The 22,355-nt window shown below is 37.8% G+C and overlaps 3 protein-coding genes across 3 annotated transcripts in view; 1 reads left to right on the top strand and 2 right to left on the bottom strand.

The window, feature by feature from the left end:
• The window catches only part of LOC107605066 (NAD kinase 2, chloroplastic), a gene marked incomplete in the record, with an annotated part of 6,784 nt that extends 6,346 nt beyond the window's left edge, over positions 1–438 (bottom strand). Inside the window, 1 exon segment of the mRNA XM_016306807.2 lies at positions 106–438. Coding sequence (XP_016162293.1) covers positions 106–318 — 213 coding nt within the window.
• LOC107647456 lies at positions 6,155–8,644 on the bottom strand. The gene has a single exon (XM_016351529.1). The coding sequence runs from the start codon at positions 8,642–8,644 to the stop codon at positions 6,155–6,157; it is 2,490 nt and encodes an 829-aa protein (XP_016207015.1).
• On the top strand, positions 11,786–13,587 carry LOC107647455 (protein FAR1-RELATED SEQUENCE 5-like). Its single transcript, XM_016351528.1, has 3 exons — positions 11,786–12,480; positions 12,586–12,677; positions 13,124–13,587. The coding sequence occupies exons 1-3, from the start codon at positions 11,786–11,788 to the stop codon at positions 13,585–13,587; spliced, it is 1,251 nt and encodes a 416-aa protein (XP_016207014.1).

The raw sequence follows: 22,355 nt of genomic DNA, 5'->3' as shown, positions 1-22,355 counted from the left end.
CATGAACGATTGACTTCCTAACTTGTACACGGCACATATTTCAACTTCAAGTTAGGACATATAGATGTGTATAACAGATGATAAGAAGACGAGATATATAGGTACCGAAGAGTCGAGTCCAAAATTGAAGGAGAAGGAGTTGGAAAGTTGGGCGCTAACGAAAAAGTTGAAGGGTCTACGGAGCCGTCCACTCTTATTCTTCCTTTGAAACACGAAGTCGAAGCGGAAGATTCCAGCATTGGCCAGTGGCGGAGGAGAAGGCTTGAAGAAGCACAGATACGAAGGCCAGAAGGCTCCGGCCGCCAGACGCGGGTTCATCACGACGAAGAACACCACGTGTCACTTGTAGATACATTACATGTTACCATAGGGAGTGTGAGGGAGACTACGGTAATACGAAACGAACGATCACCCAAGATATAATTTTTTATTATTTGTTTTATGTTTTATATTTATATTTTTATGTGCTTTACCCTGTTCAGTTATACGTTGTTGGTGTTTGCCTGTCTGTTTGGGATGGATTTACACAAAAGATGTGTGGTTGGATGATGGCGGGGAATATCGTATTGCAATCAATAACAACAATAATAATAACAACAAAATGATTTTTGTGGTGGAGGCAAACTGTCCTGCCTGCTAGTGGATATTTCATATTTCATATTTATATTTGTTGCTATTATTTTGTGATGTGATACTTATGGATTTTCTTTTATTTTTCTTCGCATTATCCGATCCTCTTTTTTAACCTTTTTTATAATATGATTGGGCCACGACAACATTATATATTCTAGGAGATTATAAGACACAATCCTTTAAGTTAAAGGGCAAACTAGTATTCATTGGGTGCTTGAGGAATAAATACTAGATAAGTAATATAAATAGTGTGTATGACCAAAAAAGAAAAAAGTAATATAAATAGTGTGAGAAAATAGAAATTACATGCGCGGGAATGAAATGAGATCATTGTAATTGTGGTCTCATGCTTAATTTATGGTGGATGGCTGGATGCAATGGAGTAAGTAGTAACTTCACATAAGCAGGAGCATGTAAAGTGTTTACTGTGCAAGTTGAATTGTTTAAAAGTAGGTGTATTGTGTGATGCTTTTTACTGTTTTATTTTGAACTTTGGCTGTTTTGTAATCTGAGCTTTGATTTTAATGGCAGTATTGAAGGTGTATTGAAAATCTTCAGAAACTTTCTGCTCTCCTTTTTGGGTCAAATTATAAATCAACGATCTAAAAAAATTGAACGGGTTTACAGTAAGTCTATAAAACTAAAAATGAAAGTTAAAACTCTAAAGCTTATACAAGATAAAAACAATTGTGAACTATGATAATGTATTTTTAAAAATTATTTTGTCCCTATACTATATTTTTTAATTCAATAAATCAATCATGTGTATATCTTTTTGTGTTTAATTTTGATGCATTGACGGTGTAAAATTTACACAGTCATCCAATCACGCGATCAATAAAAATAATAGTTACTTTGGATGATGTGACATTACGTGATTAATGTATGTATAAAACTGCTTTATACTGACCGTACATCAAAATTAAATTTATATTTTTTATTGCAAATTATATAAAAATATTATAATATATTTTAAGGTAAATGCTATCATACCCTGTATAAAATAAAAGGTAAATTATTCTTTGTGATATATATAGTATTTATAATTACAATTAAGTTGAATGTTAACTATAACAATTAAGTATATATTTTTTATTTTTCTTTTTCTCTCTTGTGATTTTTTAAATTTAGTTTAGTACCACCAGTCTATGGTAGTGGTGGTGGGAGCCATTGTTGGAGAAATTTTTTTGTAATGAACTCATAAACCCATCAACAAGGTGCAAGTACGTATTCAACATGCATGACAACATTTGTGCTACCGAAGTACGGAGAATCTCTGCTACATAGGTTCCCAACTTCACCGTACACCCACTACGCCTCCTCCATCTTCTTCTGTATGATGATAACATCTTCGGAGTTCACTATCCGCAAAACTTTTGTTCCCTGAAAGTGATTAAATTCTTGTGCATAATTGTCACCTCGTCTTACAAATCCTATTGTCTACAATTGAATTCGACTTGATCTCCACCTCATCGACAATGTCTTTAACCTCATGAGGATTCGAATTTACCATCCCTTGAAACTTGTATTTGACATCATCAACAACAATGTCTTTAACTGTGTTTATGACTTGAAGATTTAAAGAATCTTTCTAAATGTTTTTATGACTTCTATTATCACGGACCATAAGAGAGCCAAACTCTCCTCTACCTTTAAATATATCAATTGCATTCATAAAGATCTCTTCGACTTCATAGAACTCATATGGTGAATCACTTTTAATATATATATATCACAAGAGGTAATTTATCCTTTATTTTAGAGAGGGTATGGTAGAATTCACATTTTTTTTAATGTATTTCAGCTAATTTTTAATCTAAACTCTTAGATCAATCAGTATTTGGCAAATTAAATCTAACATGGGCTAAAAGAGTAAAATCTATCATAATCCATAAATTGATCTATATAAAATTTGATAATATATAAAATTTGATAAATTTTAACTTTAAGAATCAGTTTGCATATTCATGGAAAAAAATTGGGCAAGTTACCTAAATAAATAAATTGGAGAAAATATTTACCAGAATGTGCAAAACTGTTTCTTGTTACCTGCATGTGCAAAATGGCATTTTTATGTAAACCGTGGCAACCCACCACGGTTTCTAATCGTACATAAACCGTGGAGACCCATAGCGGATTAGGGTTTAGGAAAATTGAACGTAAACCGTGGTAGGTCACCACGGTTTACTAACGAAAATTTGCATGCATAAACCGTGGAGGGTCACCACGGTTTATGAAGGAATGCATTTGCACGTAAAACCCTGTGGGTCACCACGGTTTACGTGTGTGTGGCTATATAAGTAATCCGTGGAAGGTTAGGACGGATCATTTGGTAAGGAAAAAAAAAAAAGGAAGTTGTTGTGTTGAGAGGATTTGGGAAACTTTGGAGGTTTGAAGGAGAAGTGGGTGGTGGAGCCAATGGAGGGTGAGGATCGCTTGTACCGACTAAATGGCGTCGCTCACGTGGCAGCGACGAAGAGCGAAGAGGTTAGTTACTGTTTCTGTCGTTATTATTGTTATTAAAATTCATACTAATGTAGCAATTGATATTATTAGGGATATTGTTAGTAAAAATATTTTATTATGTTTATTTGTATTGTTATTCTGATTAATGTTATTTACATAAATATTGATATTATTATGGTTACTGTCAATCCAAATGTGAGGCATTTATTAATATTGTCTACTGAATAATGCATATTTTATTATGCTTATTTATCTTGTAAGTCTGGTTAATAGTATTTTTCTAAAATATTTTGTTATAAATGTAAATATTTTATTGAATAATATTTTTTTTCTGTATTTATATTGTTATAATGAGTGCATAGTATTCGTAGCTTGACGGTGTATTACACACTAAGAGAATCAATGAATTTAATGTGACGAGTCTAATAATTTTTACGAAAATTATGTTTGATGTTGTTTGTAATGGTTGTATGTTAAGGGATTTTGTTACCCACGTTTTGCAGCCTAGTAGGGTTATTAGCGCCGTTAAGAGGCAGCAGAATATGCCCTTACATGACCGGATTATACCGTATCTGGAGACTGCGGGCTTGTATCATCTGGCTAGGCTAAATAGTCAGTGGTTCTGGGTTGATGAGTCTCTCCTTAGCGCATTTATTGAGCGGTGGCGTCCGGAGACCCACACGTTCCATATGCCGTTTGGTGAGTGCACCATTACTTTACAGGATGTTGCGTATCAGCTGGGTTTGCCGATTGATAGTGTGCCCGTTAGTGGGTGCTTGAATGAGTTTGAGAATCTGATGGAACACGGTAGACCAGCATGGGTGTGGTTTCGGGAGTTGTTCGGGGAGTTACCTCCACAGAGTAAAATCAAGCAGATGACAGTGTGCTACACATGGTTCCACGAGAGGTTCCGGGTTCTCCCTACAGATGCTACTGATGAGACCGTGCGTGTATACGCACGTGCTTATATCCTGATGCTGTTGTCGTCTCAGCTGTTTGCGGACAAGAACGCAAACCGGGTCCACCTTCGCTGGTTGCCTTATTTGGCATCGTTGGACGACTTGGGCAGATATAGCTGGGGCTCCGCTGCACTGGCATGGTTGTATAGGTGTCTTTGTCGTGGTACAAACAGGAACGTCGTTAACTTGGCTGGGCCGCTACAGCTACTACAGTCTTGGATTTTCTGGAGGTTTCCCACTCTGAGGCCCACTGGTTTTGACCGGTTCGGGTTTCCTCTTGCTTCCAGGTAGGGTTTAGTATTATCCGTTAATAAATATTAAATACATCATGTGTTATGGTTTGTTTTGACATCATTTCAATTAAAATTGTAGGTGGGCTGAGTTTGTGCCGAGGAACGATGCAGGGGCACAGAGATTACTTTCCGCACGCCTTGCACTGGATCGGCTGAGTCCCCACGATGTGAGTCATTTATTTATTACTGATACCTGTACTAGTTTTTGTTAAATGTCACTGTCTCAGCAAACTCTTACTGTTTCTATGCAGTTTGTGTGGGAGCCTTATTCTTCTGTTGATGTTGGTGCTGTCATTCATCCGGAGATACTAGCTGACGAGCACCGACGGCTATGGACGGCCGTGACTAGCCTGATATATTTTGCTGCGATCGAGTGGCACCTGGTCGATAGGGTTCTACCCCAGTTCGGGGGTGTTCAGCATCTCCCAGAGCCAGCACTGAACATAGATTGGCTACATGCGAAGGACGGTAGGGGTGGGGACCGGTGGTTTCCTTCATATTATCAGGAGTGGCACCAGCATTGGGAGGACAGGCTTCGGTCAGTCATATGGGTCGATCGAGTCATGGACCCTGGTCCATCAGCAGAGTACTTGGACTGGTGGTGCCGTGTGGCGCACAGGTTCCTATCCCCAGATGTAGCATTTCAGGATCCGAGGCCGATTGTGCTGACTGAGGAGGCGCGCCACAGAGGGTCGTCGCAAGCACCTCCTAGAGTGCACGTTTATGACAGACCAGATAACAGACGAGTCGATCGGCGTCGCCGTATAGGGACCTGTACCACCGATCGCGAGTGGAGGGAGTTTGCGGACCGTTTAGAGGAGGATGTTCCTGATGCTGAGCCTGCGGATGCAGTGGACTACCGTGTTCCTCGACGTAGAGGCAGACGGCCACCTGCGAGGCCTATCCGTCGAGGTGCGCCTGATAGAAGACCATCGGAGCAGGGGGACGGCAGTCATCACGTGCCCGGTGAGGAGGTAGTTGGATCACCATCAGCTATGGATCGGCCGACGTTCGAGGTGGGTTCTAGCTCTCAGCTCTTTGGACACGTTAGCCCACATGCTTTTGCCGAGTTTACTACCGCGGCTGTCGGGATGGACATTGATGATCCTGTTACTCAGTCCGAGTTCTACATGGACATAGCAGACATGCTTAGGGAGGATGATACTCATTATAGGCCACAGATGCCTGAGGAGCATGCCCAGTTTGCTGAGCAGCAGCCCAGGATTGACGATGTTCAGGCTCAGTTGCCAGTGGACCTCAACGAGCCTGCAGTTTCTCCGTCTGACCCATGGTTTGCGTTAGGAGGGACACCTGCCTCTGCTTTCAGCGCCGTTCCCGCACAGCCCTCAGCACCAGAGGCAGATCAGAGACCTAGGCGTGTGAGGCGTCCTCCTTTGTGTGGTACCGGAGGTCACCTGCTTGGCCAGTTCGACGATGATGACAGTGACACCATTGAGGGTTCTGATTAGTTATATTATATGTAACTGTCCGTTAGGGACTTTGTTAATTTATGTATTGAGCATGCTACTTAGTGTTTATCGCTTTCAGACTTATGTTAAATGTTATTTTTCTTTTGACCAATCAGTTTGATCTGCTATCAGCTGCTTTGATATTTAGCTCTACGGTTTACATTATAATGAACGATACATTAATAGGTAAAATAACAGGAATTATTACATATGAAATTTTTGCATTAGATAAACATGTTGACAGTCACAGACTTAACCAAACATACATTACTAACATTATCTAGACCCTGATGCAACTGAAACATCATAGACTGCATGTTACAGGACATGAGATCTACGCATCCCCTCCACCACTCTGGCTTCGCTGGTGACAGTTCCTCCACGTATGCCCCGGCTGACGGCATAGTCCACATCGCTTCGGCTGGTTCTCCTGAGACTGATCCATACTTCCACGGATCCTGGTTACCCTTGGACGACCTTCCTTTGCACGCCGCAGATTAGGGTCAGGAATGATGGTAGGCCCAGCATATGGAGGCCATAGTCCTTCAGGGATAGGTGGGAGAAACCCCTCCTTGTAGACGTTGAACACCTCACTCATACGATACACCTCGTGAACATATGACGCCCAATTTAGCCGGGAGTAGGCGCAACACGCAATGGCGTGGCAACAAGGATAATGCAGCGCCTGAAAGTGGCCACAGTCGCATCGGTGATCTTTAAGGGAGACTCTATAGCTGCCCAGGGAGAACTTGCCGGTTGGTGTTGTCTCCGCGACGGTGTACTCGGACTGCTGCCTGTCATATAATGTCACAGTGAAGCACCTCGAGTCTCTTAGGTTCCGATCAATAGACTTTACCAACGCCTGACAGAATTCATGCCCAGAACCTAGTTGTGCGGCTGCTGTCTGTCCCCGAACCACAAATAGCTGAGCAAGCCTCCCGTAGGTTGACTTAACCAAAGATGTGACCGGCAGGTTGCGAGTTCCCTTTAGCACGGAGTTCACACATTCACTGATGTTTGTGGTCATGTGCCCGAACCGTCGACCAGCATCCTGATGTTGGGTCCATTTGTCATACTCCATCCGGTTGGCCCAGTCACACATTGCCGGATTCTCAGTCCGCATGATGTCAAACCAGTAGTAAAACTCAGCCTCAGTCTTTGCGTAGGCAGCATTCACCAACAGCCTCCTGGAGTCCTTACCTTTGAATGTTAGGGCGAAATTCGCAGCCACATGCCTAATACAGTAAGCCCGGAACGCCCGAGGAGGCAGCCACCCAGTCTCAGGTGCCTCAAGCGCTGCCTTGATGCCATTATGCCTGTCAGAGATAACAAGGATACCCTCCTGAGGAGTCACATGCTCTCGGAGATTGGACAAGAAGAATGACCACGACTCTGCATTTTCGCCCTCCACAAGGGCAAATTCTATCGGGAGGATGTTCGAGTTCCCGTCCTGAGCTATCGCCAACAGCAGCGTCCCTCCATACTTCCCATACAAGTGGGTACCATCAATACTGACGAGGGGCTTGCAATGCCGGAATGCCTCGATACAGGGTGAAAATGTCCAGAATAGCCGGTGAAAGTACTCGGTGGACTCATCAACCCCACCACCAATCCGAACAGGAGACGTCTTCAGCACCGTGATTGTTCCCGGCATTGTCGCCTGGATCCCAAGAATCCAACGTGGCAACTCCGCATAAGACTCTTCCCAATCTCCATATATTTCTGCCACTGCCTTCTGCTTAGCCATCCAAACCTTCCTGTAACTAGGCCTGAAACCGTAATCAGCTTCTGTCGCTTGTTGAAGTACCTTTACCGTAACCGCAGCATCTGCCCTAACCATAGGAAGAATCCTCGCACAGATAACGTGGTAATCCAGCTGACGGTGATCACTTGAAATAGAAGTTGCGAGGCATGTGTGTGGCCCGTTGTACCTCCTAACCTCCCAAGTCCCCTTTCGTGCACGAAGCGCTACACGAATCAACCAAGTACAACCCTTGCCGAATTCCTTGCATTTTCCATGATACTTCAAATGATCCGATTCGACGACTCTGTACTCAACACCTCGCCGGATGCTATAGTCTTTTACACTCAGCACAGCTTCATCTTTACTCTGGAATGATTGCCCAATCTGAAATTCTGCAGAAGATCCCCCCACTCTATTACCGCTGTCTTCCTGTTGACCAAGAGCTTCCAAGTTTAGTGTCGAGAAGTGTGGAGGGTAGTGATGAGAACCAGAACTTCCTGGCCTATGCTGCGCATGTGGATCGCCTCGTCTGTCATCGTCGCTGTCACCATCAATATCAACAGGCTCCTGGTCAGACTCTTCGTCACGCATTGCATTTTCTACTTGATCAGGTCCACCAAAGTCTTCGATATAAGGTACGAGGCCACCACCGGTGCCCACAACGTGCGGAGGCTCAATAACTGCTGCATTCTCCAAAGGTATAGAACCAACAACCTCTGTTGGGTCTAAATCAGCCGCAAACGAAGGTGATTGAACCGGCGGAACATACGGTCTGACCGCAGGCATCGAACTAGATGCACCACCCGCGGCAGCTGGGCAGGGAACTGGCGCGGATGCCCCAGAACTATCGACACCAACCTCCAACTTCGCGAACAACTCATGGATTCTGATCTCCGGAAAACTCCGTACACAGTAGAACAGAACCCTAATATCTTCATCAGCCTTAACCGCAAAGGTTTCATACTGAACACCGGTCGATACAACCGCCATGGGAATCTTGTAGAATAGTTTCTTCACCCACTTGCTACCCAACACGCCAAGCTTCTCCAAGATGCTGTTCTTCAGATCTGACAAAGTCATCGACGACCTGATGAAAACACTTAGTGGTTCTCTGTCGGTAAACTTCACACCTTTGCTTTTGCTTTTTTTTATTTTCCCAGAGCAATGCACTAAGGCAAGAAAACTCTCTTCCTCACTAGCCATTGTGAAAATGATCTCTTATGGAGCTTCATTCACCAACATATATATAGACTTCCTGTCAACGTAAACCGTGGTGACCCACAGGGTTTTACGTGCAAATGCATTCCTTCATAAACCGTGGTGACCCTCCACGGTTTATGCATGCAAATTTTCGTTAGTAAACCGTGGTGACCTACCACGGTTTACGTTCAATTTTCCTAAACCCTAATCCGCTATGGGTCTCCACGGTTTATGTACGATTAGAAACCGTGGTGGGTTGCCACGGTTTACATAAAAATGCCATTTTGCACATGCAGGTAACAAGAAACCGTTTTGCACATTCAGGTAAATTTCTTCTCCAATTTATTTATTTAAGTAACTTGCCCAAAAAAATTTATCTATATAAAATTTGATAAATTTTAACTATTATATCAAATGTTTAGTATGTTATTATAATATATATCAAATGTTTAGTTTGTTAGTATGATAAATTTGATAAATTGATCGATTGATGAAGGTGAGAGTGAACATGGACGTGACAAAACAGCTGAAGCAAACAATCAAAATAGCATGCCCAGGTGAAAGTGTTGCGGAGGTGCTTTTGAAGTATGAACGTTTAGGATTATATTGCTGTTTTTGTGGATTCATAGGTCATGATTCCAAAAACTGCAGCATAATCATGGAAGGCACACATGAAGATTAAAACTTGGAGGCAAGATGGAGGGCAAATCTAAATGCGAGCTTTGTCGGGTGGAAAATAGAAGAGATGAAGGAGAATCAGCACCCAAATAAAAGAAGATAGGAATATGGTTTGGCACAGGTAGCAAGACGACCAACACCAGTTAGTCTCATTAAAAGTTTTGAGAAAAACTCTGTTTCAAATAGAAACAGGAACGAAGATAAAGGGGATTCGGATGAAAATAGAAGTCCAGGAATACTACAAATCTCTCAATTCAACACAACAGTGGCGAGGCAAAGTGAAGATATCGAAGATATCAGAATGATGAAAGAGAACTCAGCTCAGAGAATCGAGGGAGAACTTGAGAATTCGGGTTCATTCCAAGTTGGGAAAAACTCAAAAATTCTGATGAGTAGAAATAAGAAGCTGAAACTAAAGCACTTAGCTCGAAAAACATCGTTCGGAGAGCTTAATCCAATTATTGGGTTGAAGAGGGGAGCCGTGGAGGTAGAGGAGAATGCTGAGATGGTGGGTCATAGAATGGAGGAGAGAAGGAAGTCTGACGGGAGGAGGGTGCCTACCCAAAAATATTTAAACAATTCACGAAGATGAAGAAAATATTAGAAAAAGGAATGAACCAATTGTGACTAACACAAAGCATATAGGAATAGGAAAAAGTTTGGTAACCAAAACTTTTTTGTCGTAATTAGCTAAAATTTTTCATAATTTATTTCATTTATATCACTTAATAATAGTGTTATTTTTTATCCCAGTCTATTAGCATTTCACTTATCATATTCTTATCAAATCTATTTATTAATGATATTAATTATGAAATCATATCCCTTTTTATTAGGTATTTTTGTAATTAATACTTAATATTCTTTTTTATAATTTGTTTTTTATATTAAAAAATACAATAAAAATTAATAATAGTTATAATTAAGAACGGTAATTATGATATCAATTACATTAAATAATTGTAATTGATTCTTTGTCCGTTATGGTATTTATCATCAATTATTAGAGATATAAAACATGTAACCTACCCTAATATATACCTTATGTTAATTCAATCATCTTCATTCAAAAATCATAAGAATAACACCATTGTAAGCATAATAGTGTATAAGCCAAGAAATTTTACAAGAAATCGTCTTTATCATTGTAATTTGTATGGCAATTGATTTCAACCTTAATACAGTACCTATGGCAGAAGGTGCTGAAGAATTTGAACAACAGACGGATTCACCCGACGAGATTGTTATCAGTCAATCAATTTCTGAGAATATGAAAAACTACACTAGTTCTGATGAGATATGGTAATAATCCGGATTATTTTTTGTGTATTTTTTAGCACTTTAGTTATATGCATAATATTCTTAATCATTATTTTTTAGCACTTTAGTTATATGCACTTTAGTTATTTATGTAAAGAAAAATAATTTTTTTATTTTTGTTATATTTTTTAATTTTTAAAAATATTTTTATCATATTGATCTCTAAAATAAAAAGTATTTTTTGTTTGAGTATTTAATTTTTTTGGTAATTAGTATTTAAATTTTTTTATTTTTCTCACTAATTTTTTTTTGATTAAATAGAAAAAAGAAACAAATAAGACAACAGGAAAGAAAGACTAGGCACTATAATTTATTATTCTAAAATCCTGTCGATTATGGCCTTTTGGTCTATGCTGTATTTTTTTTTGTGCAAATGTGGACGAAAGAAATAATATTTATTTAAATAAATACCTATGTTATTTTTGATATAATTAAACTTATTTTATCATGACCAGCTCATTAATCCATAAAAAAAACTATAAAATTTTTATATTATCTTTTTAAAAGATTGGAACATTTTATTTTATTTATCGACAAATTTTTATTAGACAAAAAAAAAATCAAAATAGACATATTATGTTTTTATGTCTATATATGAAGTATTATTTCTATTGTTATTATTATTTCAAGAACCAGAACAGTCATACAATATTCACTGTATCGAGTATGGTACTAATTGTATCCTCAATTATAATTATATTGAACTATTTAGTGAACTGTCAATTTTGACACTTTAGTTATATGCATAACATTCCTGTAAAGTTCATGTTTTATGCAATCAATAAGTTCATATGAATAACATCCATAATTATACGAAGTTAACATCCACGTTAACATACATAATAAAACGAAATTAGCACCTAAAATTACAGTAGTGTATTTTATTTGTTATACTCGATAGTGAAATTAGCCACTTTTGTATAGTTAACTATTAGGTAGAATTTCATTTATTTATTTTTTCTTTTTTTTTTCCAGGTCATAAATCAAGCCATTGGTGATGAGGAGCTATAGCTCGAGGAGGGAATGTGCTTTGGCACATTAGAAGATGCGCGTACATATTATTACCGATATGCGGCTAGGACTGGTTTTGTCGTCAAAATAAGAACCACTGGTTGGGAGACTAGAAACGGTCAGAGAGTGGTTATTAATCAGGCTTTGCATTGTAACATAGATGGATACCGCACATCCCGTGTAAAGGCACCCAAGAGAAGGAAAACGGTGGCCTCAACAAACTGCAAAGTCCGTTGCTATTTGGCATTAGATAAGATGACAGAACAGTGGAGAATTTCTCGAGTAGAGGTATCCCACTCACACCCGCTTAATCTGAAGCTATCTGGAATGTTTTCAGCAAACCATCAGCTAAGTATGCATGTGAAGGACCTGATACAGCAAAACGACCAAGTTGGTATTAGACCGAGTAAGACATACCAGACACTATTCAATGCCGCCAGTGGCCCTGCCAACTTCACCTTTACGGAGAAGGATGTTAGAAATTACATTAGTCGTCACTTACGCATTTCCGGGGATGAGACGGATCCAAAAGAGTTACTTAAGCACTTCTCACTGATGAAGGAGCTCAATCCAAACTTTTTCTTTGAAATAGATGTGGACGAAAACCATAGCATTAGAAATGTGTTTTGGGCCGATGCTCGATGTAGAGCTGCATGGGAATATTTTGGTGATGTTGTGACGTTTGACACTACTTACAAGACTAATAGGTACCAAATTATTATTTTTTTGTTCGACTTAATTAGATTTTTTTTTCAGCTAAGGCATTTGGAGTTTACACCTATGTTACATGTTTTTATATTTCCATTGTTTAGGTACGACATGCCGTTTGGGTCTTTCGTAGGTGTCAACCACCATGGGATATCTACGCTTCTTGGGTGCGCATTATTGCGGAATGAGGACACTCGTACATTCCAATGGCTTTTTTGTACTTGGTTGAAGTGCATGGGTAAGGCCCCATATGTGTTATAACAGATCAATCCCTGCAGATGCGTTCTGCGTTAGAGACCCCATTACCACACACACGCCATAGATGGTGCATATAGCATATCCTAAATAAGATATCAAACAAGCTGGTAGGTTACCGTCGTTTCGATCAGCTCAACACGTGCATGAAGAGGATTGTCTTTGAATCCAAATCTAAGGACTCATTTGAGAGAGATTGGTACAATTTTATTAAAGAGTATGACCTCCACAACTCTAGGTGGCTAAATGGTAGTATAATCTTCCGGTTTATTACTGCCTCTGTGTGGCTTCTTTATATATGTTATTTTATAGTCAATATGGATGTTGCACTTAAGGGTTAACGTACGCTATTTTTTTGCATTTTGTGTTTTCCCTATTCATTGGCAGATATGTTTGCTGACCGACACATGTGGGTGCCAGTATTTTTCAAGGACGAATTCTGGGCTGGCATGAGGAGCACACAGTGTAGCGAGAGCATGCATTCAGTTTTCGATAAGTACTTAAACAGTAAGAGCTCTTTGTTGCAATTTGTTCGCCAATACCAAAAATGTGTTATAGATAAGGAGCAAAATGAGCTTGAGTGTGACGCTGCTGATTTAAGGGGGATTATCTCTTGTGTTTCCAGCTCACCAATAGAGAAGCAGTTCCAGAGAGAATATACAAACTCCATGTTTCGAGACGTTCAGGATCAATTTTTAAAAAAGACCGATTGTGACATCTCCTCAATCAACCGTCATGGCACAAGTATAGTTTGTGAAGTTGACCAACAAAATATGGTGTTTGACATGTTAGTGTATAGCAGATACCAAGTCGTGTATTGCTCGCAGTCATCAGAAGTTCAATGTGATTGATTTATGTTCCAATCGAATGGTATTCTGTGCTGCCACAGTCTTGCTGTTCTTTTATATTTTCGTGTAACAGTAGTATCCTTACAATACATTCTATCCCGATGGAGTAAGAATGTTAGTTGGAAACACACATACATCAGGAGTAGCATTGACATGGACCGTTCTGATGAAAGCATGACCATTTTTAGGGAATTGTGTTCTGATTTTTACAACGTCGCTCAGGATTTCGTAGCTACTCCGAGGTTGCTGCTATATTGCATGATGTCATGGACAGTGCTCGGCACAAGCTCAAAGAACACAAGGAATCCGAGCATCAAGCTGTACATGTACCAAGTGCAATTAAGTCACATACGCGTGATGAGTGTTCCGTTGGCATGGATGAGCTACAGGGCCCACGTCGTGTTCCTACGCGAGGTTGTCCAATGTCCACCAGACTTGGGACAGATCTAGAAAAATCTATTAAAAAGAGGGCACGCAAACACAAAAACACTCACAATCACAACAAAGTACACATGAGATCTACCCTTTTTTCACGTCATTTGTTTATTTTAAGTGTGTTGAATGGATGATAAGTTATGATGTTATTTTTCAATATGATTTGTGTTAAGGGACCTAATGCTAATGCACAACCATCTCCTACCAATGTGGCATCTTCCTACAAAGATACGCAATGGGCTTGTTCAGAAATTACAGACAATTTGGCTATACATTCTGGTTCCTTCATATCACTATTGAATTCATTCCATAACGCCGAACAATTGTGTATGTGTACCTAGTGTATTTTCTATAGCATTAATGTCATGTCCATTTATTTATTGTTTCCTCTTTGTTTTGTTTTTAAATTTTTTGTCACAGGAAGTATTTTTGGAGGATTCAAAGTTTAACAGCACTACATATCATAAGCATTAGAGTTTAGCAACTACGTACTTTGTACTTTGCCCATGCTTCAACGTTATTTTCCTGTATAATGATTTGGTGGTCTATTGGGTTTGTTTTATATATTTTAATATACTCAACTTTATTTTACCTTACTACAACTTCATATACCATTATTAAACAAAATATAATAACATACTTGGGCAACTAATATACCATTTTTTATTCCTTTACTCTTTTTACTGTTATTATTTCTTACTAATATCTAAAAGAATAAATGTTCAGTTGATAATTTGATCATTATGATAATTTGGTGCATTACATGAAGTTTAAACTTGAATTGTAAAAGTATTCGTACACAATAAGGTCTTTATTTTATTATTTAAAAAATTAGACATCAAAAAGTCATATCTAGGCATGTATTTTGTTTACATCCAATAAAATCCTCTAATTTATTAGAATAACAACGACGATCGAGCATTTATTGCTTGGACATAGATATTTTTAGCTGGCTGTTAAGTATGGATAATTTCATAGTTCAATTAAAATTTTTTTATTGGATATATGAAAGAAAGGTCAAACTTCAATCAATGTGTTCTCTATCTGAGCAAAAACAAGCCAAACACATATAAAAAAATAAACTAAGAATTTAAAAACAATTTTTTTCATACATAATTATTTACTGTGATATTGAATTCTTGTGTTTTTTTTTTCAGCCCAAATCCAAAAACATTCGCAAGTATTTCATGATAAAATCCAATAAATCTTGCAACCATATTAACCGTAAATACACACAGTAACTCTAGTCCTAATTAATTGTTTGTAGATATATTTATCCTGCTGTCCAGTATAGGTAACCCTTTAAAAAAGATGCACCCGGTTTTGGTTTAAATCCAATAACATCCATCTGTATTCCATGATAACATCCATTAATTTCTAAAATCAAATTAACATAAAACACACACAGACCAACTCTAAAAGGGATTTATGGCTTAAAGTTCCGTTTAGCTTTCTTAGCCCGTTCCGCCCTTCGAACCAGTGATCTTGTCCTTAGATTCGTCCAAGGGTCTTCAATATTTTTCTTCTTTCCCCTATCCTCCACATGGTGACATGGCACATTGAGTACACCCTCTACCTCACTCCTGGAGATGTTGTCTTTGCAAATTGGTATGTCAGTTACAATTTCTTTCCAAATTTGTTGCAGCTGGGCCTGTGGTGACAAACAGATGTATTTGTGTTTGGTATAAAATACTTTGAAGAAGCAAATATAAATCCAGCCATTATAAGTAGAATTCATCAAAAAAGAGTTATTTATCAATTATTAAATACGCAAATAAGCATCAGCATATGTTTTGGATTTCACTAACCGTCGTCCAAATAGGCATATTCAAATCATCTTCTGCCAAGCTCTTTGGATCCCACATTTCCATCCATTTAATGACACATACACCACAGTCCCACCTATGCATCACAAACAACAAAAAGTCATGCCAACATATTAAAAAATTTTTGTGTGGGTTGATTTTTTTAACCCTTTTTCATTTTCATCTCTAGACTTACCCATTTGATTGTTTTTGGAGCCTTGTTTCATAGAAACACTCATAGCCCTCAGTTGTGAATACTACATTCGGGTCTACAGTTGCTGCCAACTCTTGGAGAAGAAAGCCATTCGACAAGCCAGATAGAAAAAATTAGGGTGGAAAATATAAAAAAAAAGTACATGGAAGGTAACACCTAACACCCGAAAAAATATGCATCATCAAATCTATTCTCACTTACTATATATTTATCTATTTTCTCTCGGCACTCGGAGTGTGGGCCATTGTGCATGGAGTCTAATATCCATCGGTTATTAGTCTACCGGTGGAGTACATATAGCCACTAGTGATCATCTCGACACACTGGAACAAACCACTTCATCATTGAATAAAGCATGTTAGCATACAATTATTTTTTCTTCGCATTCTTGTAATAAAAAATAGATTTTGTGTGTGGATAGGTAAGTACGTGAATTACTTACATATTTAACTTGTTTCACCTTCCCCGCATCGAACCAGTGCTGCCCGCGGCCCATGAAGCTGCTAAGAACAGGGACAAAACCAGTGTTCGTGCCGGCACATCGTTCAATATTGTCATCAGTCAATATTAGGGCCTGCAAACCCATTTTGTATTAGTTAAACACCTAATGAAATAATTTAGAGTATCCTTCACCGAGGCAATTATAGGTATTAATTAATATTAAGTGGGTAAGGACAGATTGCAATAACCATTAGTCTCGGCGGAATACAGTAAAAATCCGTGCAGAACCTTGCGTTGCTCGAAGCGTTGAATATAGCACAACAGTAATCAACCATCTGAATAGAATAAACGCATTGCATTTCATAGCTCTTTAATGCAGAACACATACTCAGCAATTGATTATATTTTTTTTGTTTGGTCTTACCGTATCGCTTACTCTTCTACGCCATCTCAGTGATTGAAGGTCCGCTCGCTGCAGCTGAACATCATCACCATTGCGAATCCACGCGAGCGTGGCATTCTTTGCACCCCTACGATCTATCACCTACTTGTATATCCTGTTCATGTCATCACCTGTAGGCCTTGCAGCACCCCCAGATGGCATTAGTGTATCCACCACAACTTTTGTTTTTCTTATGTTTTCTGGTGCTTCAAGTTCCAGAGTTGCATTTCCTTCAGTTGTTACCGGAGATCCTGACGTTGAGTCCGGTATGTGCATCTGAGTGATGCCAAGCGAGAATGACGGGATTGGAAAGTCAACTTGAGATGGGTCCTCTGGCGCAACATACACTACCATTGCAAGTTCTCCGGATTCCCTGCACATTCATTAACATTTAAGTGCTCTTAACTGAGTGCTCTTAAAAATTAAGTGCTCTTAATTGAGCGCGAAGTAAAATAAAGTAAGTTGTGTAACCAGCATAAGATTAGATGGATAACTTCTATTATTGATTAAACATTCCACCTCAAAAGCAGTAAAGAGTCAGAGATAAAAAATCATGCACCTACTATAATTATCAATACTTCGTATTATTGTTAAATTCATCTAACTTGCCTTTTTCTTTAAAGGTCCTTCATTAATATTATCATCTGTTCCGTTTTCAACAGGTGTGTCAGGCATTGTCTCATCCCCTGTGGGCGTTTCAGCAGATGTCTTCTTCATACTCACAGTATTCCCCCTAATGGACCTGTTTTTGGACTCTTGACTATAGTTTCTGTTTAAATAAATTATAAGTTGAACAGCTATATGTGATAATAACAAAAGACACCTGATAAAAATTTGATCAGATCAAGTAAATATAGTACGCTTAAATGTGTAAATGATGTTAATTCGAAAGTTTACCCAAAGCTTCTTTGTGCAGAATACAGTAAAAAATGGATAGTAACATCCGCAGTGCCAACCATTTATCAACCATAATGCCACACAGATAACATCGGGTATGAGGCATGCATAACATCCGAATTTAAATGATAAATATTAGCTATTCAAATTCCTATTCAAGATAAAACCACAAGTTACAACTCTTAGCGTTGCCATCCTCCTCAACTAAGCACAATATTATACGTAGGTAACGTATATTAAAATTACTTGATAGATGGTAGAATTTTATATACAAACAAATGTAATGATTAATTATGTCAACACAGATGTCCAAACAAAAAAAAATTTATACTAGTGTACTATTAAAATGAGGCAAATTAGAGCATTAAAAATTCATACTATAACTGAAAAATCAGTAACTTGCCTTTCCTCGGAAGGCCCTTCATTAACATTATCATCTGCTGCATTTACCATTGGCGTGTCAGCCAATGTCTTCTCCCCTGTGGGCGTTTTCATACATGTCTTGTTCGTACACACTTTATCCCCTCAATGCATTTGTTTTGTGAATCTTGGCTACAATTTCTGTTTAAATAAATTTGAGGATGAACAACTATAATTAATAATAAAAAAGGTCACCTAGCACAAATATAACCCGATCAAGTAAATCTAGTACACCCAAATATATAAATGAGTTTAATTCAAAATTTTATCCAAGGCTGCTTCGTGCCGAGTATAGTATAGAATGGACAATAACATCCGTAATTCCAATCAGTTAACATCCATAAGGCCACACGGATAACATCATGTGTCAGGGATACATAACATCCAAACTAATAAGACAAAAATTAGCTATTCGAAATACTATTTAAAGTAAGGAGTATTGACATTTCTTAGATCTTTATTTAATTGGAATAACGCTCATCAAACTGTCATCCATGTTGCACATTAAAACCAAAGCAGCTTAGTAAAGGGTATTTAGCTATGCACATAAGGAAGATGACACATAGTTTTCAAAGTTATTATGTTATGAAGTGAATGCTAAAACACAAAAAGATGTATTTACATATGTCAAGTCTATTACATGCTCAAGATAAGTAGCTCCAACAGTTTTTTAAAGATAGATTTACAAGTTACAGCATCAATATCACACTTCTAAAATTAGATAAATAATTAATTACTCAATACATGGTAAAACTTTATATACGATTAAAAAGATGCAAAATCTGAAAAATATTTATACTAGAATACTATTAAAAAAACGCAAGTTAGAGCAATAAAATTTTATAACAAAACTGAAAAATTATTGAATTGCCTTTTTTGGAAGGATGTTCATCAGATTTAGTAGGTGATGCATGACCAGCCGGTATGTCGGTCTCATTTTCATCTACCGTGGGAGCTTCTTTACGAGTCTTTCTATTAGACTTTTTTTTTTTCCTAATGCAACCTCTCTTTGATACATGGTTGTGCTTTTTCCGTAACCCAGACATCTTCCCAATTAAATTTAGAAGCTCCTACAGTGGACAAAGTATAAGTTTTATTTTCATCAGAGCTTAAGAGAAGTGATCCGATTAATATATCTTTTACAGTTATCACTATTAAAAGATTATATATCTATCATATGCCTCACCGAGTGAGATGTACTTTCCTCTTCATCCATCTTCTTCAGATTAGCAAGCGACCAGTCTCTAATCCACGGTTCTCTCTCATTATATCTTCCTAAATCTCCATTCTTGTTAGCATGGAGATATATAATCTGAAAGTTATAGTAATTGCTATAAACAAGGTATACTATAGAATAACAAACAACAAATCAAAGGTTAGGGATATACAGCTCACCAGTAATGCGAACATACATCCATCCATTGTCTTCTTTCCCACATCCTGAAACCTCAGAACTCCCTCAATTTGAAAATCATAAATGTACCTCGCCCAATATATCTTCCTTGGGTTAGATACATCAATGGCAGCCCGTATATGTATGTCTGAAATGGTGGCCTTCGGCGAGGGAAAGAACAAACACTTCGCTATCAACATGAAGAACTGTCTCCAGAAGTTGATTCTATCGGCATCGGACTGCATCGAGCATGTGATAACATTCCTTTTCAGATCTGCTTGTGTCTTTCATGTGAAGCCATTAACAAGTTGGTGCTCTGCTGGTGTTTCTGGAATTTTGAAACTATTCCCTGCCAAATATAAAATGAGTCGATGCAGTCCAAATCTTTAATGGCTAATTTTACCGAAAACATATACTCAACAAGATTATTGTGGATAATTTTTTTCCTTTTATTCCTATTTTATTTGGAGGATTTCTTACCATGGTTCGGTAGTCCGAAACACCGCGCAATAGATTGAACCGATATGGGGATTTTTCTTGTTCCGACGATCAAAGAATTCTCTTCCCGACTATATGAAGATGCTAATGCCACCATCGTATCTTGGTTGACAGCCCATTCAGACACATATTACAGCCAGCCAAATCCCATGTTCTGCACCTCCATTATTTTCTCTCTGCCCGCGTCTGAACCTAATTGCTTCATAACTGAAGCCACGCAACATGGCGAGCACCTAGATACCAGTGTTTTCTACACAAACATTCATAATCAATACAAAGTGACAACGAAGGAGAATGTCAGTTTTAATATTTACTATTAAAACACAATATCCTGAGTTTATAGTTAATTCACCGCTAACCATTCAACGTACCTTTTTTGGTCCATCAGTTTTTTTTTGCGGTCTTCTTTCGGGAGTGTTATTTTTATGTGTCTCTTTTTTGCTCCTGGTACGAGCCATGCCTACTTATTGTTTTTTGAACACCTGTTTACAAACAATTGCTATATATACTCAAATAACCCACTTTAATTAATCATAACATACCAACATGTTTATCAATAGCATAGATACGCTAACAACTTTGCTTAGTATAACATCTATGATTGAAACATATCTTGCTCTATCATTATACTATCACAATGGCCCCTCAAAATACCATTTACATGTCTAATTTTTTGAGAGTTCTTGTTAATCTCTATAAAATTTTAAATTCGATATCCACCTAATCTAACAACTTTGCTTGCAAATAACTTTGAACAAAAAGTATGACATCAAAAGATTGCATATGAAATTATGATCCTCCCTCATATCTGATTCTCTATTTCTACCGTGATTGTTGTGATAACCATACTAATTAGGTTGGTTCAATACAAAAATCATGATTATTTACTATGTATCCATCATTCTCATAATCATTTCACTAAAGTAACTCTCCAAAATTGAGTGAATTAATTTGTTTAACTATATACCATTATTTAAAATATTCATATATGTCTTTATGTTCAGTTCTTATCAAACACCAATAAAGATAAAGCAATTCACACTAAAAAAATTCAATGCAAAATTCCAACGCAACCTTTCATAAAGATAAAGCAATTCACACTAAAAAAATATCAAGGCATAACATCTTTATTGCATCCGTATCTAGCAGGATTTTTTTTCTTTACATGAATAAAAACAAAAATCTAAAAAAAAAATAATTTGCCACTAACCTTAAGTACTCCTAATGTACTCCCACTATAGTTAACTACCATAATCAGTCAACTATTAAAAAATACATAATCTTAGTGACACACATGAAAAAATACTTTATTCATATTTTTTTTCTGTCTCATAGTAGAATTGAGAAAGAGAACAAAAAAATGAAAGGTACTGAAGCAGCTAGAATGAAAGCGATTTCGCTCTTTCTCTACTCCTTCGTCTCAACTTTATCATCTAGAGACACAATCGCGACTTTTTCAGTGGAGACCTTCGAAGTATGGAGGCAAGAAATGGCTATTTACATTTGTCACACAGTTAATAACTTGAAAGAAAGCACAACACCAAGCACGCAAAATAGCAAATCAATCCACGGTTGAACAGATAAAAAATTAGTGGAACCGTAACATCGCAGAAAAATCATGGATGCTTATCAAAATTAAAAAAAAAAAAAAAACCCATTTTTGATGCCTTCCCTTCATCTCCACCCCAAAATAAAATCTTTGCAAGTTTTTCCTTTTCCCAAACCCATCAATGTGAGATAAAGACCAAAACTTTCATAATTAATATCGATTCCAGCAGCATACAACAACTGATAATGGGGCCCCAATATGCCAATTAATCGAAACATGAAACTATATAACATACCTATAGGAGTCAGAGATAAGGCTATGCGATGCTCAGCTTTTACAGTGGTGACCTTCGAAATATGGAGGTAACTTGAACGAAATGACTGCTTCAAGTTTGTCACATTATTAACTACTTGAAAGAAAGCACAACACCAAGCACACAAAATAGCAATTCAAACCACCGTTGAACAGATCAGAAATCAGGGGAACCGTAACACACCAAGAAAAATCATGGCTACTTATGAAAATGAAAAAAAAAAACCCTCTTTTGATGACTTTCCTTCATCTCCACCCCCAAAATGCCATCTTTTTCAAGCTTTTCCTTTTTCCCTTTTTCCTATCAACGTGAGATAAAGACCAAAACTTTCATCGTTAACATCGACTCCAGCCACATACAACAA

Source organism: Arachis ipaensis, chromosome B06 (assembly GCF_000816755.2).
Source record: "Arachis ipaensis cultivar K30076 chromosome B06, Araip1.1, whole genome shotgun sequence".
NCBI lineage: Eukaryota > Viridiplantae > Streptophyta > Magnoliopsida > Fabales > Fabaceae > Arachis > Arachis ipaensis.
This window is presented reverse-complemented; position numbering and strand designations above follow the sequence as displayed.

Coding starts and splice junctions, on each gene's coding strand:
- LOC107647455 (XM_016351528.1), top strand. CDS start 11,786: ATGTGCTTTGGCACATTAGAAGATGCGCGTACATATTATTACCGATAT. Junction 12,481..12,585: donor ACTACTTACAAGACTAATAG/GTACCAAATTAT, acceptor TCCATTGTTTAG/GTACGACATGCCGTTTGGGT. Junction 12,678..13,123: donor ATTGCGGAATGAGGACACTC/GTACATTCCAAT, acceptor ATTCATTGGCAG/ATATGTTTGCTGACCGACAC.
- LOC107647456 (XM_016351529.1), bottom strand. CDS start 8,644: ATGACTTTGTCAGATCTGAAGAACAGCATCTTGGAGAAGCTTGGCGTG.